The following is an 18,730-nucleotide window of genomic DNA, read 5'->3' as shown; positions in this document are numbered from 1 at the left end:
TTATGGTTTGTCTAGAACAATTTTGTTATTAAGGCTGATTTTCTTTCTGCTGTGAATTATTACTGAAGTCTGGGAAGGATTACCTAGAGCTTTATGGGAAAATCATGTGTTATTTGTTGTCCTCTTCTACATCCATTGCACCGCCAGCTGCTAAGACCGATATTTTTAAAGTATGATATTACCTCAGTAGTGGAGGCTCAGTAATGTCTTTTTACTCCACCATCAGAAATAGTCTGTTCAAAGATTTTTTACATTTTTTAAACAATTTTTAAACTTTTTATGGATATGTTTGTACGTTGTAGTTCTATATTAACTGTATGCGGCTCCGCATTTGTGGAATAGGGCATTTTTAGGTTGTAACCTGTTGTACAGTTTAAATAGATTTGCTGTATTGGTATTGTTCTGTGAAGCTAAACTTATTGTATCAAGAGAAGTACTGTATTAGTGTTGCACTATAAAAAATATTTTTGCACTATTTGTCTCTTGTACTTATGCTTGGACTGTCTTTTGTATTAATAATTGTTTTGTAATGTTCGATTGGAGACTCAATAGCGCATTTACACTTTATTTTTCTGTGGGCTCATTTATCAAAGTAAAACATGCTGAAAGGGTTCCCAATGTATTTTATAATTTTGTATCTTTTATATCATTTAGTTTCTTTTTTATAAAATGCAGTGTGTATTTTATGTGGATCACTTTGAGTTCCAAATCATAATAAATACTTTGAATTGTGGCCTATTGTCAAACATATATTAAGTGACCCCTTTTAGAATGGTATCTGCAATGCGCTATGTGAAGGAAGAGTCTCTAATATTTCTAGAGGGACAGCTGTGTCAAATGCCAACTGCTGGATCTAGGATCACTAAGATCGCACACAGCTGCCCGAGACATACGTACATAATACATGTATCCTAAGCTATTTAAATACTGCTTCCTGTATGAAATCCAGTTAGTTGGATGGTAAGACATTGTGCAGGTTGGGTTGTTCTTGGAGGTGGTTAGCATCATCTCTCCCATGGTTGCTCCTAGAGAAAGAGAGTCGAGTGATGGGGTGATTACTTAATAATGATCTTTAGCAAATTAACTGCTACCTTCACTCAGTGCAGCCATGGATTATAAAACTTCCTCCATCTTATGTGATCCGGGTCTTTTAGCATTACACTTGTGACTGAAGATTACTGGTGAGTAATAGGATGATTATCTCCATTGAGTTGCAAATGATAATTGAGGAAAATTGATTGAAATATTGCCTTCCTATTCTAATTGTTTTTCCATTGTGTCTTTAGCTATTCGTTCATCAGGCTACTTGAGATCTGTGTGCCGCTTCCCAAAATTTACATAAAGCGCCAAATACCAGCAAAAGTCTCCATTCTGCAGGACTTGAAGGACTTCTCACAGAAGTAGGTGCTTCTTTTCCTTGGCTTCTTCTTCCGCTTTACACCTCCCCCAAATTCTCCAACCATTAATACATTAAGGAAGTTAAGGGTAGAACAATTCTCACAATTGAATAAATCTAACAATTTAAATAACCTAAAAATGGGAAGATGTTCAAAATTAATCTCTCCACTCTTTGAAAAAGCAATTTTGTGTTGTGCTATTCTTCATTGATAATAAACCTCCACGCCTTATCCATCACAACTCATGATCATAACAATGTTTTCTTTTTTTATGCATTTTCCACTATTGCAAGGTTAAATAATGCTTTACATGTACAACACATTAGAGTAGTAAGGAGTTATTAGGGCCCAAGGATGTGTGGTGTTTAGTGGTATTAAATTGTGTTTAGGGCTCAGGGATGTGTAATATATATAGAGGTTGTAAGGGTTTTTTTGTGTTAAGGTGTGGGTAGTAAAAGGTTTTTGGGCCTCCGGGAGTGATACTAAGGAATTTTTTGGGGTTAAAGGATGGAAAGTGCAAAAGAGTAGTAAAGAACTTTCAGGGTTTAGGGTTGGCTAGTGCTATGGGGTAGTCGGTGTTTCCAATAGTTCAGAGATGTGTATTGTCAAGGAGTAGCAAGGGTATCTGATGGAGACTTTTAGCCCCAGAATTCTTACCTTAGAACTTGATTTGAGTTTAGATTGCATCTTGCTGAGTGCACCTCCTGATTTAAGCTTATACCCAGAATATTGAGGTTCTCCGGTCTTCCTAGTCCTAGAGGGGCCTTTGAACTCATTTGGGCTGATATGCGTCGACTGTACCAACTGAAAGGGTTGTTTGCAAGACAAAGAAAACAGTGGAATAATACAGACTTTAAAATATTGATAGGGTATTGTTGGCCAAGACTTTGATTTTTGACAACTACCTCAGTGGAAATTGCAGAGTTAATGGAATGTGCAACCACTATTTCAAATATAAGTAGGAAGCAAGGAGACATTTTAAAATATATTGTGTTGTAACTTTGCTTCGGCAATATATATGTGAAAGGTGATGGGATTTACAACACATGTAAGTTTAAGTTTCTCTCCAAGGACTTGGAGTATTGAGCAGAGACACAATGCAGACAACTGTTACAAGTGTTGTATTAAAAGTCCTGGCATGATTAAGTCAAAAGTCCCAGTTTGAAAATGTTTGATTTTACTGTGGTAAAAGTCATTCATGTGATTTATCCCCACAGGATAAAATTTTTGCCTTTCCAGTATTTGTAGCCCAGGTATTGTTGGGTCATTTAGACACACCCTTAATTGTCCTTTTTATGGCAGGTTTGCCAGTCGGGCCCCTTGCATCCAGTGCTGCATCTGGAGTGGCTCCACCTGCAAAACCCCGACCTTCCTCGGCGCCAACTCCAGTATTGTTGTTCATAATGCTGGCGACAACCCACAGCGGCAACGACCCTATTGTCATACCCGACAGATAAGCTGTTGAATAGGCATCGTGCAGCGCTCATTCCGGTTCCATCAGGAACCGTGCCCTCTGAGCCCACTCCAGTGCCTTTTTCTTTTGACAGGCCTGTAGGCTTGGCAGGTCGGGCTGGACTGTTCCCATGAAGAACAGGGTCAAGACTGATTTGCATACTGTTGGGACTGAACTGGGGTGGCGAAGCGAGCTAAAGAACGATGATGGATTCAACCCAGATCTGTGACTTGGGGTGAGTGGCTGAAAAATGTTTCAGTACTCCATCCATCATCTCCTTGTGTTTGCTTGTTCGCCCTAAGTTGGCAGGTTATGCCCAGACGTTGGTCCCTTACTCACTTTGCCCCTGGATACAAGCTAAATTGGCTGATGAGGTATGTTACCCCGAAACTGGTCCCAGGATGCTTGTTTCTGGCCCAGAGAAGACCTGGCTTGGCAGTTCGGGCTGAGCAATTCCCATGAGGAACAGGGTCAAGACTGATTTGCATACGGCTGGGTCTGAACTGGGGTGGCAAAGTGAGCTAAAAAACGATGATGGATTCAAACAAGATCTGTGTACATATCAACATTGAGTCATCTGTGGCATATCGTACTGATTGTATGAGGTGAAGTTCCAGTATAAACAAACAAGACGTTGTCAGGGTGTACAACGTAGGACACTGCGTTCAGCCAAAGATCCGTGTTGACTAAGGTATTTATCATACGTCTCATAGGTGTGCTACACTATATGTCCATTGCTAGGGAGGATATAAAAGGCGGGGGAGGGGAAACCCTGTGGGAACAATGCTTAGAGTTGAGAAATAATTGATCTTCTCAGATGTTGGTCGCCTATTGCTGCTAAGAGGTAGAGAAGTTGATATTACATTTCTTAAAGATATCCTGAGTTTGCCATACTATCTGCGAGATCTTGGGGATAGTCTGGGATTCACCTTGAGAGCTACAGACCCATCTAAGGTTAGAGATCCAGGCCCTCCAAGTGTGATGGGATATGTTATTGAACGACTTCCATTGATTGAGAACTATTTTAACTGCAATGGACTGTAATAGGTCCAGCATTGCCATATTATTGAAATTGAGGTGTAGAGCTTCCGTTGAAGCCCGGGGACCTAGAGCAATAATTGGGAAGTTTAAGGAAATTGGTATTTCAAATATGTTTTATAGTTGGTCTTTAATCAAAGACCAACATGGGCACAGGAGGGGACAGCTGAAAAACATGTTCCAGAGTTTCTAAGGTCCGCTTACAGTTCCAACATTTGTCGTTGTTTCGTAATTGTAATTTGGTGGATGTGAGAAGCTGGCTTAGTATATGGTGCACACTTATGCAAGTGGGCACCCTGCACTAATCCAGACAACCCATATGGTGATTTTAGTCATCTTAGACAACCTTAGAAAGATCTCCAAGTGGTACCTGTGCAGTGCAGCCGTCAGGCTTAGTCCAGACGAAGTGTAAAGCAGCTTGTTTTACCAGAACATAATCTTATTGGTATGGATTAAGTGAAAAACAACCACAGTTTATTTATAAAAATAGGTATTTATTATAAGACATTCACTAACACATACAGATATCTTCTAGCCGGAGATGTTCACAATGCACACAATACTTTTCAATAGAAGCAAGTAAGTAGCACGAATACACAGTGGTTGCCAGGGGTAGACAAAACCATATACTGAAATAGTGGTATGCAAACCATGACTCAAGTCAAGACGATACCCAGAAGACGTAAAAGTGCCGGGGACACAAGGAACCACCAGAGGTAAGTAACCAGGAACCCCACGGAAGCAGTGTGCAGAATGGGAACATGACCGCAAACTCAATACAAGTCAATGGGTACGTTGTGGTTGTAATTTTAAAGAAGGTCCCTTCCCAGTGGTGCCTAAAGAAACCCCGTGGAGGACAGAAGGTTGGAGATCCACCCCACCCTTGGGTACCCTAGGAACCAGGATACATACACCAAAGAAGCCGGGTTCATATGTGTGAAGCGATATCGGAAACCACCATCGAACTCAGTGGAGGATTTCACGAAGATGCCGCTGCTGGAGAAGGTGAAACTGTCCGGTGGAACCCCAAGGTGGATTCAAGATGAGAAGTACCTGCAAGCAGAGGGGATAGAGTCTATGCCACTCAGGAGGGACTAGGAGGCACGGAAGACGAATGCCCACCAATGTCAAGTGTTGCAAGATAGCTGACTGTGACCTTGGAACTGAAGCTGTGCAGACCAAGCGAAGCTGTGGAAGGCCAGGGGCCATGAACGAGCTGTCCACGTCGGATGTAGAGAGTTGAGGGGTCGGTGTCCGTTGGGAGCACCAACAAGCCTTTGCAGCTGTAATCAACGTGGAAAGTTAAGAAGGTACAGTGTCTGGACCAGCAAGGTCCAGGTGACACACCACAAGCGGGGGAGTCAGGGAAGGCCCGGAGCGATCAGGGGAGACCACTGAATTCAAAGATGACCTTCAAGCGAACCCAAAGGCCGGAGGCACCAGAGTCGCGAGAGGACTTCGAGTAGCTCACCAAAGATGCAAGCCCGCGATGCAAGAGTTGCGGTGAGGACGAAGATCTTGGTCACTGGAGATGCTGGAGGTTGGGAGTACTTGGAGCCCGACGATCTTAGAGGAAAGGCCAACAAGCCTTTGCAACAGTAAGTCAATAGAGTGCGCAGGAGTTTGGTTCCTGCGGCTCTGACCAGGGATAATGGCCTCAAACTTGGTGAGAGGACAGGGCCGGCCTTGAGGGATGTGGAAAAACCACCACCTGTTTTGTTAAGCCTTTCGGTGTCTGTGGGAGCTCAGGACCAGCAGACCGGTCAGCTTCTATGCAGTTCCTGCAGATGCAGGGAAGTGACTTCTTCTCTTCAACTGAGATTCCTTCAGGTTTCTTGGATGTCCACATGCCTTAGAAGGTTCCTTTATGGAGCACAGGCAAGGACTTTGCAGCGGACGAGCAGGGCTGCAAGACCAGGAGCAGCAGGAGTCTTCCCAGTTGCAGTCTTGATGCCCAAAACGAAGTCCAGAGTGCCCAGACGGTTGAAGAAGTGGTGGTGTCTTGATATGAATCTTGTCTCACGGGGAATCTAGGGACACACAGGTAAGGCCTAAAATACCCTAATGAAGGGGTTGGAACATTTCGGGGTTCCCTCCCAGGTGAGGGTTCAAACAGTGGGGAGGATACTCCTATGTCCTTTATCCACTCTTGCACCAGAGCAGGAGCCAATGGCTCCCGGATCTGATCCGAATTGGACTATGCAAGGAGAGCACCAAATGTGCTGTTCAAACAGAATGAGTGGCGCTGGCAGGCGCTTCCACCTGGCCCCAATACACTTAACCGGCTTCCATGTGACAATACAAATTATGATTAAGTAGTACAGAATTATGGATGAACCAACAATAAACAAAAAATATTAAATGTGATAATCAGTGATACCTATGTTTTATATAGGATCAAGCTGTGTGTCCGATTCAGGAGCGGAACGCCGCTCCAGCTATTTTGATACGTCTTCGAGTGAGTGGTTGTTAGGCAAAACCACAATATATCTGGACTGCACGCAAAAGGATAAAACCACTAAGGAACTGACACAATGTTGAATAAGAATTGGTGTGTATTTCGTCACTCTTGTTTGGAATTTCATTCATTGATTTGCCTATTTAACGACATGTTACACCCTTGAATCATCAAAAAGCAATTTAAGTCACATGCGAGATGCTGAAACATCTCATTTTCAAGATTTGTGTGTTTTTCAAAACAATTCGGACGATTAGGAATCGGGCTTTTAAAAGTATGCGAGTTAACATATGCACATTGTTTTTCAACAAATATGTTTTTAAACAAATATGTTGATAGCATAGTGTAATTTTGCCGGATTTCTTATTCAATGTGTTGACAACATCCGAGGGTGGGCGGAGTATTATATCGAGGTGCCTCGTGAGGTTTCTCCAAAACAGTACGGGTTAGCTTTATATTTCTTAGATCATTCCATACCTATAAGGAGGCGAAGAGAGTGCATTTTGGGACAAGTAGTAAGGAGGGTTTTTGAGATACATCTATTGGTTGAATGGAGGGGGTGGAGACACTTCTTATGTATTGAAAAGGTAGAGAGACATGATGTGAAAGGATTCCATCATGGTGTAAGGAAAGAAGGGAATTCGGTGGGAAGGAGATGATTAATAGGTACGGAGAGTGTTGCTAGCACGATTTTCTGTCTGAAAAGAAGGGGATTAATTTATTTGGGGTTCCAAAGGGGAACGTTTTGGTGGTTGGGAGAGTTTTTTCAAGGTCAGTAGTTTGAGCGTGATGTCACGTAATTAGAGGGAATACATTGAATACGAGATTAGACAAAAAGTAATGTATAATATCATTGATTGATGCATTGTTTGTTAGCATTAAGGTTTGATTTCATAATCTAATGTTGATGTTTTTTAAAGCTTGTAGTGAACCCCCGACGAAGGGCACTATGCCCGAAATGCATTGGAAAATACTACTGAAGATGTTTTTAATGTATACGTCGTGTTACAGAAATAAGGTCTGGATTGGCCAATCTGCATCATTAGAAGCTTTCTGAATACATTAACCGGCTTCCATGTGACAATACAAATTATGATTAAGCAGTACAGAATTATATATGAACCAACAATAAACAAAAAATATTAAATCTGATAATCAGCGATACCTGTGTTTTATATAGGATCAAGCTGTGCGTCCGATACAGGAGCGGAACGCCGCTCCAGCTATTTTGATACCCAATACACTAAATCCTGTTTAGGAGGTGGTCACCCCTCCATGTGACAGGATACCTATTGTTTCACCTTTCTCTACTCCAGCTGGATCAGCAGCAGGAGGGCAGAATCATGTATCTGGTTGGCAGCAGCCATGTTGTGCTGCCCGGTCTAGAAGACTGCTACCGGGAGCACTGAGGGCCTCCTGGAGGAGCTTTACAGTGCCTGGAATCATACCTCCCACACTGTTTACGGTGTGGGGGTATGATTCCAACATGTTTGATACCAAACATGACCGGGTTCGTTACATCCAGTATTGAGATGGTGATCGCGTAATGACGCATGGCCACTCTATATATCGTAATGGCTGATGCACTGGAAGAATGAACTCTGAAGGTTGTAGTGGTGTCATGCTCATGCAGGGACACCCTCACCCTTAAAACCGAGCTCCCTGCCTTCATGATTGAAAGGCCTGCTTTAGGGGTGACGTATAGATTTTAAGTGCAGTGACTTTAAGTACAGGGAAACCTATATCTTTCATAAGTGGTGCTAGCACCAGCTTACACAGGTTGCAATGGCAGGCCTGTAGTTACAGTTTGAGTGGTCTCACATGTGTGGCATAATACATGCTTCAGTCCATTTAGGACCCCTGGTGTACCTATGCGCTGAGTACGTTGGTACCATATACTAAGGATTTATAAGGGTACATTCTCATCCAGGGGATACTCATCAATAGTCATAATCTATGAATAATCCCTGCCCACGTGCGGGATCCCGGAGCATATAGAAAATACATATATATACATATATATGCATATGTGAAAACATATACATGCAGCATAAAACATTTTCAAACATGGCAAAGCTGTAAATTACATAGGTTTGCATTGCAGTGCCCCCTAACCCATAAGGAAACACGGAAGCACCAAGCCAATTTTAACACAACAATGCTTTATTGCCATAAATCAAACCTGTAATTGCAGGCATTTGCCTGTAGGCTGCAGTAGAGTATCAAGAAACAAAGAAAACTGACACCTTGCCTTTAAGGCATTAGAGTAGGGGGACCGTGCCTTTAAGACCTGCAGGAGACCCCCTGCTCCCATGATGCACCACAGGTGGCAGTTGGGCCAGTTCTTTTTTCCGGCTCCTTCTGTGAGGATCCTGGAGCTTGAGCTCTTCAGTTTTTTGACTGAAAGTTTGGTAACTCAGATTTTTTTCACAAATTTCGACATTTTCTGGCTCCTGAAGGTGTGTTCTGCTGGTTTCCTGAAGAGTTCTATATTTTTTCCAGTCAGAATGCCTGCTTTATTCAGGAAATACCCTTCATGTGGCAATAAGATGGCACTGGCGGATCCACACTCTGTGTGTATTGTGTGTTTGTCAACTTCACACAAGCCTGACCGGTGCCCCCACTGCCAGAAGTTTTCCAAGCGCACTCTGAGAGATAGAGAGCGCATTAAACTACATGCCCAGCTGGAGAAGGAGAGAAGTCGTCGTGAAGGCGACCATTCATCCTCAAAACAACCTTCTTCAGCTTCACAATCTCAAAAACGGCGACACACCAACTCTCCTGACTCCAGAAAGACCAAGGTTCCAGGAGATTCGCCGTCGACGTCGAAGGTACTGTCGAAGAAGCAGAGGACGACTTCTGCATCTAGGGATTCATCTCGACGTCGAGATTCTCCGCCGCGAAGAAGTAAGTCGGCGTCGAGGCGCAGTCCTTCGGGCTCAAAGGCTGTTAGTCCGGTGAGATCTGGACTGTCTCCGTCGACATCGAGGTTTCCGTTGACGTCGAGACACTCTCCGCCTCCGTCGAGGGGGTCGGCGTCGAAAGATGCGGCGACGTACGTCTCGCCGCGAGTGGGTCGTTCGACGTCAAGACAAACCCCCACTCGGCGACATGAAAGGTCGACGTCGAAGTCACCAAGTCGACGTCGTAGAAGGTCGACGTCGTGGTCGCCAGGTCGACGTCGTGAGAGGTCGACGTCACCAAGTCGACGGCATGAAAGGTCGAAGTCATCAGGCTGACCTCAAGCAGCTGTTTGGCGACGAAGATCGCCGTCTGTCTCCACAACGCCGTAGGCGATCGGCGTCGAGACCGCCGTCGAGGGCTGATCGCCATTCTCAGCAATTGGCACCGATGGTGACACAAACATCATCGACGTCGAGGGGTTCGCCACGGAGAGAGGAGTCAGATCTAGATCTTCTGGAGGTCGATCATCATCTCCAGGCCTGCATATCGTGCAGATCTCTCCAGAAGTGTCACCTAAGGCACCAGAGAAGTTCGGACTCTCTCCTCGCTGGTTGGAGGGTGTGGGTACAGGTGACTGCAGAAGTCCGGGCTCGGACGATTACCGTACGTACTCTCCCTCCAGGATTTCTCTGCACAGGAGCAAGTCTCCGCAGGGTAGTCAAAGGCCGCCTTCTCCACGCCGGTCTCGATCCAGGGACCGTCCCTCTTCACACAGAAGGCCAAGATCTCCTTCAAAGCACAGATCACGGTCCAGGGCTCACCGCAGCGACCGCCCCCACAAGAGGCGGCGCACCAGATCGCCCACCTGGTCTTCCTCCTCAAGGTCCTCGGTCCGGGACTACTCTCCGACCTTGTCTTCTACACCTCCGTCACGAGTGTCCCCAGTTGATGACATCACTACTTTCTCTGACGTCCTGGCTAGAGGTGCGCAGAAATTGAATATCACGCTGCACACCCCTCTGGCACCCACTTCAATCATCTTTGATACTTTGCACCACCGGTCAGCACCCAGACCTTTGCTACCATTGGTGCCAGGATTGTTGGAGCCAGCTATGGCCACATTTACGGTGGGCTCTGTGCCTTCAAGACTAGCTAAAAAGTATAAGGCTCCTGCTGAGGACCCTTTGTTTCTGAGGGCGGGCCCGCCAGCGGACTCCGTGATCGTGGCAGCTGCCATGAAGTCCCATTCTGCCTCCGTGTCGTTTTCTGTTCCCCCGGAGAAGGACAGCAAGCAAATGGACTCGTATGGCAGAAAGATGTGCAACACTTCCGCCTCCCACATGAAAGTGGCTAGTGCTTCAGCGCTGCTAGGGCGGTATGATCGTTCTCTGTGGGATTCCCTCTCCAGGTTTGCGGAGTAACTGCCAAGGGAAGACAGGCAGGATTTTACTGAAATCCTCCAGGAAGGTGGGCTTGTAGCCAATCAAATCATCAGTGCGGCTGCTGATGCTTCCGATCTCGCCGCACATGGCTACTCGCATGGCGTATGTTCTCGGCGCTCAGCCTGGCTAAGGCTAACGGGCCTCAAGCCTGATGCGCAGAAGAAGATTCTTAATCTGCCCTTTAACGGGTCATCTTTGTTTGGGGCTCACGCTGATAATCAAATGACCAAAATGAAGGCGGAGTTGGTCACCGTTAAAGCCGTGGGACTGGAAAAGCGCAAGGAATATCGCAAGCGCTTTTGGCAGGGCGACAAGCGTGCCTTTCATCAGCGCGTTCAAACACCCCAATGGTCCTCTCAAAATCAACAGAGGTCCCAGTTTCAACAAAGGGGCCGTGGCAGAGGGCGAGGAAGTGCAAAGCAGCAACAGTCCTCCACCAAACAGCCCTCAAAGCAGTGAGATTTTACTTCCTCCGCGCTCGTTCGCCACTCCGGTAGGAGGAAGTATCAGTGTTCACCTGGCAGAGTGGGAAGCTATTACAAAAGACAGATGGGTGCTGAATATTGTACAGCATGGCTACTTGCTGAGGTTCAAGTCTCCCCCTCCGCAGGTACCCCCACGGAGGCAGTTCCTCCCTCAAATCCAAAAACGGCTGTTACTGGACGAAGTAGCCACTCTCCTCTCCAAAAACACCATAGAGGAGGTTCCGCTCCGGGAGAGAAATCAAGGAGTGTACTCCCGGTACTTTCTGGTTCAAAAACGAGGAGCGGTCACCGAGTACAGACCCATTCTCGATCTCCGTCTGCTCAACAGATTTGTCAGGAGAGAAAAGTTCAGGATGCTGGCTCTTCTTCAGATCTTCCTGCATCTTCACCAAGGGGACTGGATGTGTGCCATCGACCTACAGGATGCTTACTTCCATATTCCTGTCTCAGTGAAACACCGAAAGTTTCTCAGGTTCCAGATCTCTCGTCGGCACTATCAGTACAGAGTTCTGCCATTTGGCCTCAAATCTGCTCCACGGACATTCTCAAAGTGTATGGCGGTGGTAGCTGCCTTCCTCCGCAAACGGAAGATATTCGTCTACACTTATCTAGACGACTGGCTCCTGAAGAGTTCCACTCCTGCTCGACTCCAGAGCCATCTCTTGTTTTGCCTCAATCTTCTGCACTCGCTGGGATTACAGGTCAATTACAAAAAGTCGGTCCTCAATCCCACTCAGCGGATTCACTACCTGGGCGCCTCTCTGGACTCCGCAAAGGCAAGCGTGTGTCCTTCGGAGGAGAGGTTATCATCCATGCTTCAGAAATGTCACACGCTTCTCAACGCGGAACTTCCCACAGCCAGGCAAGTGTCGTCACTTCTGGGGTCGATGGCGTCGTGCATTTACATTGTACCCAATGCACGTCTTCACATGCGACCTCTGCAACAAGAACTAGAAGATCAATGGTCGCAGAGGACCGGCCGCTGGAAGGATCGCATTTGTCTTCACCAAGCTGCCAAAGACTCCATCAGATTGTGGATGAAACGCTCCCATCTACTTCACGGCGTCCCTTTCCATCAGGCGCCTCCGACACAGACAGTGGTCACAGATGCCTCCATGCAGGGCTGGGGGCTCATATGGGCCAGCTTCAAGTACAAGGTCTCTGGTCCAATACCGAACAGAGTTATCACATCAACTTCTTGGAGCTACGAGCAGTCCATCTAGCTCTCAAATCCCTGTATCCGTCCCTCCAAACCCGCCATGTTCAGATTCAGACAGACAACACAACAACGATGTTCTATCTGAACAAGCAAGGAGGCACCAGATCACGAGTCCTATCTCTGGAAGCTCAGTCCATCTGGCGATGGCTTCTGGCGAGAGACCTGTCCATCATTGCTGTTCACCTGCCAGGGACCCTGAACGTACAGGCAGACGGTCTCAGCAGAGACTTCGTCGAAGCGCACGACTGGCTGCTCAATGAAGACGTCGCTCAAGAGATCTTCCGGTTGTGGGGAGTACCGGACATAGATCTTTTCGCAGATGCGACAAACAAAAAATGCCCCGTCTTCGCCTCCAGGTTCCCCCAACATGGATCTCAGGGGAACGCACTTTTGATCAGCTGGTCACGGACATTGCTGTACGCTTTTCCTCCTCTCCCTCTCATCCCAGCTGTGATACAGAAATTCTACAGGACCAGAACTCGGATGATCCTGATTGCTCCGGAGTGACCCCGTCAGTGGTGGTATCCGGATCTACTCCAGCTGTCAGAGGTGCCACACCGGAGGTTGCCTTGCCTACCGAACTTGCTGACCAAGGACCAGGGGAGGGTGTTCCATCCCAACCTCCCCTCTCTTCGCTTGACGGCATGGCTCCTGAATTCATCCAATACGGACACTTAGATCTACCAGCGGACTGTATGAACATCCTCCGGGAGGCAAAAAGACCCTCCACTAGGAAGTCTTATGCCTTCAAGTGGAAGAGGTTCTGCATTTGGTGCAGAGATAACGCCCTTGATCCGATCCGGGGTCAAGAACAGGTTATTCTCCCCTACTTATTGTACTTGGCAAAGTCTGGCTTGAAGTACGCTTCCATCAGAGTCCACTTAGCTGCTCTCACAGCTTATAGGAAATCTCCTACCCAGGTCTCATTCTTCCAGATGCCGGTAGTCAAAGATTTCTTAGAAGGGCTTAAGAAAGTATTTCCACCAGTGAGGTCTCCTTCCCCTTCCTGGGAGCTCAACATTGTTCTCTCTAAGTTGATGGGAGCCCCTTTTGAACCGATTCATAAGGCATCCTTACAGCATCTGACCTGGAAGGCTGCCTTCTTAGTAGCCATCACTTCTGCCCGCAGGGTGAGTGAAATTCATGCCCTCTGCTGCAAGGAACCTTACACTGTTTTCCATGCAAATAGAGTGGTGCTACGTACTCATCCAAGCTTCCTGCCCAAGGTGGTCTCGGACTTCCACATTAATCAGGTGATCACGCTGCCCCCCTTTTTTCCTCAGCCAACCACTCCCCGGAGAGAGCTTTACATTCTTTCGACCTCCGGAGGGTATTGAAATTTTATCTTGCTAAGACCCTTTCGCTTAGAAAGTCTGACAGGCTTTTTGTTAATTACGGTCCAACGAATACCGGGCTGGCTGCCTCCAAGAGGTCCATTTCTAGATGGATTGTCTCATGTATAGCCTTGTCCTATCAGCTGTCTCACAAGGTTCTGCAGGGTAGACCAAAAGCACATTCTACTCTAGGGAAAGCTTCAACTGTAGCTCTCCTTCGCAACGTTCCCATGTCTGAAATTTGCAAAGCGGCTACATGGCGCTCGGTACATACTTTTACACGCCATTATTGCCTGGATTCAGACGCACAGGCCGACGCCCAGGTGGGGCAGGCCTCTTTGAGGAATTTGTTTGCATAACTGCTATGCTAATGTGATATTAATGCATGTTCTCAATGCTAAACTGTTCGTCCGCGAGAATTTGGGTATGGGCTTGCTACTCTATTCATAGATTATGACTATTGATGAGTATCCCCTGGATGAGAAGGATTAGTTACTTACCTGTTATCCTAGTTCTCATCCAGGGGTATACTCATCAAAGTCATAAGCGACCCACCCACCTCCCCGGACGAGCACTTTTTCTCCTTAAGTTAGTGTTGCAGATCTACTCGGGTGCGAGGGCACCGTAAAAAAGAACTGGCCCAACTGCCACCTGTGGTGCATCATGGGAGCAGGGGGTCTCCTGCAGGTCTTAAAGGCACGGTCCCCCTACTCTAATGCCTTAAAGGCAAGGTGTCCGTTTTCTTTGTTTCTTGATACTCTACTGCAGCCTACAGGCAAATGCCTGCAATTACAGGTTTGCTTTATGGCAATAAAGCATTGTTGTGTGACAATTGGCTTGGTGCTTCCGTGTTTCCTTATGGGTTAGGGGGCACTGCATTGCAAACCTATGTAATTTACAGCTTTGCCATGTTTGAAACATTTTTAGGCTGCATGTATAAGTTTTCACATATGCATATATATGTATATATATGTATTTTCTATATGCTCCGGGATCCCGCACGTGGGTGGGGATTATTCATAGATTATGACTTTGATGAGTATACCCCTGGATGAGAACTAGGATTACAGGTAAGTAACTAATCCTTAGTGTCCAATATGGGATGTACCTAAGTACTTATCATTCCAATTTAGTGTAGAAAGCACAGAGACTGGGGCCCTGTTTAGCAAAATAGTGAAAAATATTAATTGTATAAGTGATGGGACAATTTTGTTGCGGAGAGCTGTATTACATATTTTTGACCAGTTTTCTTCAGAGAGGTAGTCCATATGTCAGCAATATAGGTGATTGAACCATTTCAATTGTAGTGCCCCCTTTAGTGTTGGAGGGGGGTTGGATAGAGTTTTGTATATTTTCGATGCCATACCAGTTAAGTGCAATGATGGCAAAACAAGGACGGACAGAATGGTTTAACTTGGACATTTTTACTTTTAGTTTCAAGAAGGCATAGAAATCTAAGGTTGAATGTGGATTGTAAATCCGCAAAAGAGCGCAGTCTGTTGTTTTTTGTACAGGTCTTGAATTAGTCTTATACCTTTTGAAGCCCATGAAGGGCCTAGAGTAGTTACTGTTTCAACTTTAAATTTGGGTTATGCCAAATAAAAGCAGTGATGACTCGTAGATGGAATGCAGGAATCGTTTGTTGAGTAATTTGAGCACATTTGCAGTGTTTGTAAGTATTTTCTGAGTGTGCGAATTTGAATTTCGACATCGTAACAATACAGGCGGTATGTAAGGGGCCGCTTAATGTGTGTTCCATTTCTAGCCAGTAGGGATGATCGCTTGTATCCCGAAGCAGCCAATAGGCTCTTTGTGCTGCCAAGAAAATCGATTGGTAAAGTTTCCAATTTGGCAGCCTCTTGTCGCAAAATTTAGTTAGAGTGATTTGTAATTAATTCTGGCTCTTTTACCGCTCCAGAGGAAGTCTGATGTTTTCAGGGGTGCATTAATGTGACAAAATTAACTACAGGGGTAATCATCATTTTAAGTTATTAAAGTCTTCTCCACCAGGATATGTGTTTAGGAAACCAGGAGGTGAGAAGATCTTTAACTTTAGGTATAGTTTGGGATTCATTTTATCACAAGATTCAATTAGGTCACTGATAAACCAGATACCCTGATAATTGATGTCCTTGGGTTGCCATTTGAGTCTCGAATCCCCCAAATGTGTGGCAGCAATGTCAGTTGAAAGGAATCCACTCAATGTTGTCTTTGTTTAAGGAGTATCTAGAAACCCAGTAGAATCCGTGGATTATGTTAGTGATCGCTGAGAATACCTTCCCAATCTGGTCATAAAGAATGAGGATGTCGTCTGCATACGCAGCGGTTTGGATGATTGTAGAAAGTAGGATCTGCTTTCATAGTCACCGCACTTTTTGCTGGTATCAATATGTTTTACTGACTAGTCTGAATGGAATCCTGCTAATCAGGACCCCAGTCTCTGTGCTTGTTCCCTAAATTGGACAGAGTGAGTACTTGGGTACACTCCAGATTGGATACTAGTGTACTCTGATAAGTCCCTAGTATATGGTACTAAGGTACCCAGGGCATAGGGACACCAGGGTTCCACCCATGAGAGACCACTCAAACTGTGACTACAGGCCTGCCATTGCAGCCTGTGTACGCTGGTGCTAGCACCATTTACAACAGATATAAGCTTAGCTATAGCTGAGGTAACTGCACTGCACTCAAAAACTGTAAGTCAACCCTGAAGTCAATCCTGAAGGCAGGGGCTCGGCTAGAAGTGTGAGGGTGCCCTGCATGAGTAATACACCCCTACAATCTACGGAGTCCATTCTCCCAGGTTGTGAGTACATCAGCCATTAAGACACATAGAGTGGCCATGCATCATTACACGATGACCATCTCTAAACTGGTTGTAACGGACCCTGTTGTGTTTGGTATCAAACATGTTGGAATCATAGGCCCCCAGTGCTCCCGGTACCAGTCTTCTAGAACCGGACAGTAAGGTAGGGCTGTTGCCAATCAGAGACATGATTCTGCCCGCTTGCTGCTGTGCCAAGCTCGAGCAGGGGAAGGCAGAACAATAGGTATCCTGTCACAGGGAGGTGTGACCACCTACTAGACAGGGTTTAGTGTTGATGGCGTTTGCCAGTGTCACCTAGACTGCTTGAAGGGCACATTTGGTGCCCTCTTTTCATACTCCAGTTCAAACCAGTTCAGGGAGCCATAGGACAAAACTGGACAAAGGACATGGAACTATCCTCTCCACTGTCCAACCCCTCCACTGGGAGGGACCCCTGAATCTTCCCAACCCTTTCCTATGGGTACTTAAGTGCTTACCTGTGGGTGTCTCTTCAGATTCGTCATGGGACAATATTCAGATCACATATCACTTCAACGTAATAAATAATCAATCAGGGGTATTGTAAGCGCGCTACTCACTCGTGAGGGTCTCAAGGTGCTGAAGGGGGAGAGGGGGATGGCAGCATATTTGTTCAGCCAAAAAGCCAGGTCTTGAGAGACCTCCTGGGAGAAGGATCGTCTGCCTGCTCTGGCTCTGTGGGTGCGCGGGGTTTCGGCCAATGCGAGGTTGGAAGATCAGAGGTTCCTTTTGGGTACGTGGAAGTTGATTCTGTCATTGAGGTATTTGGGTCCGGTGTTGTGTAGGCATTTGTAGGCGTGGGTGAGGATTTTGAAGGTGACTCTTTTTTCCACGGGGAGCCAATGGAGCCTTCGTAGGTGTTGGCTGATGTGTTTGTGCCGGGGGATGCCGAGGACGAGTCTGGCAGTGGTGTTCTGTATGATCTGGAGTCTGCGGAGTAGGGACTTGTTTATGCCGGCGTAGAGCGCGTTTCCATAGTTGAGTCTGCTGGTGATGAGTGCATGGGTGACTGTCTTCCTTGAATCAGGGGGCATCCACTTGAAAGTCTTGCGGAGGATGCGGAGGGTGTTGAAGCAGCTGGAGGTGACGGTGTTGACCTGTCGGTTCATGGTGAGGGATGAGTCGAGTACGATGCTGAGGTTTTTTTCATGGTCTGAGGGGGTTGGTGGGCTTACGAGAGAGGTCGGCCACCAGGTGTTGTGCCATGCTGATGGGGTGGTTCCAAGGACGAGGACTTCTGTCTTATCCGCGTTGAGCTTTAGGCAGCTGTTGGTCATCCAGAGTGCGACTTCCTGCATCCGTTTTTGGAAGTTGAGTCTGGCGGTGGCGGGGTCTTTGGTGAGGGAGAGGATGAGCTGGGCGTCGTCAGCGTAGGATACGATGTTGAGGCCGTGTTGGCGGACGATGACGGCGAGGGGGGCCATGTAGACGTTAAGGAGGGTCGGGCTCAGTGGTGACCCCTGTGGGACTCCGCAAGTGATTTTTGTGGGATCGGAGAGGAAGGGTGGCCGTCTGATTCTTTGGCTTCTTCCGGTGAGGAATGATCAATCAATCAATCAGGGAATTGTAAGCGCGCTACTCACCCGTGAGGGTCTCAAGGCGCTCGGGCGTCGCTCCTGTTCAGCCGAAGAGCCAGGTCTTAAACGTCTTCCTGTAGGTGTTCAGGGAAATTGTGCGTCTGATGTCTGCCAGTAGCTCATTCCAGGCCTTTGCTGCGATATGGGAGAAAAATCTTCCGCCTGCTCTGTGGAGTCGCGGAGTTTCCGCTAGTGCGAGGTTGGAAGATCTCAGGTTTCTTTTGGGTACGTGGAAGTTTACTCTGTCGTTGTGGTATTTGGGTCTGCTGTTGTGTAGGCATTTGTAGGTGTGGATGAGGATTTTGTAGGTTGCTCTCTTCTCCACGGGGACTCAGGGCAATCGTCACAGGTGTTGGCTGATGTGTTTGCGCCGGGGGATGCTGAGTATGAGTCTGGCCGCGGTGTTCTGTATGGTTCGCAGTTTGCAGAGTAGCGACTTGTTGATGCCGGCATAGAGTGAGTTGCCATAGTCGAGTTTGCTGGTGGTGAGTGTGTGGGTGACTGTTTTCCTCGACTTGGGGGGGGGGGCGGGATTCATTTGAAGGTCATGCGGAGGGTGTTGAAACAGCTGGAGGTGA

The 18,730-nt window shown here is 46.7% G+C and overlaps 1 protein-coding gene across 3 annotated transcripts in view; it reads left to right on the top strand.

The window, feature by feature from the left end:
• PIKFYVE (phosphoinositide kinase, FYVE-type zinc finger containing) overlaps positions 1 to 18,730 on the top strand; it is a 2,037,960-nt gene that overhangs the window by 1,132,556 nt on the left and 886,674 nt on the right. For all 3 annotated transcript variants that reach the window (XM_085648834.1, XM_085648836.1, XM_085648835.1), the window contains one exon: positions 1,287 to 1,400. In XM_085648834.1, the coding sequence (XP_085504960.1) occupies positions 1,287 to 1,400 (114 nt within the window). The remainder of the gene's footprint in view (positions 1 to 1,286; positions 1,401 to 18,730) is intronic.

This window comes from Triturus cristatus, chromosome 3_2 (assembly GCF_964204655.1).
Source record: "Triturus cristatus chromosome 3_2, aTriCri1.1, whole genome shotgun sequence".
In the NCBI taxonomy this organism is placed as follows: Eukaryota; Metazoa; Chordata; class Amphibia; order Caudata; family Salamandridae; genus Triturus; species Triturus cristatus.
Note: the sequence above shows the minus strand (reverse complement) of the source record. Positions and strands in the feature narration are given on the sequence as shown.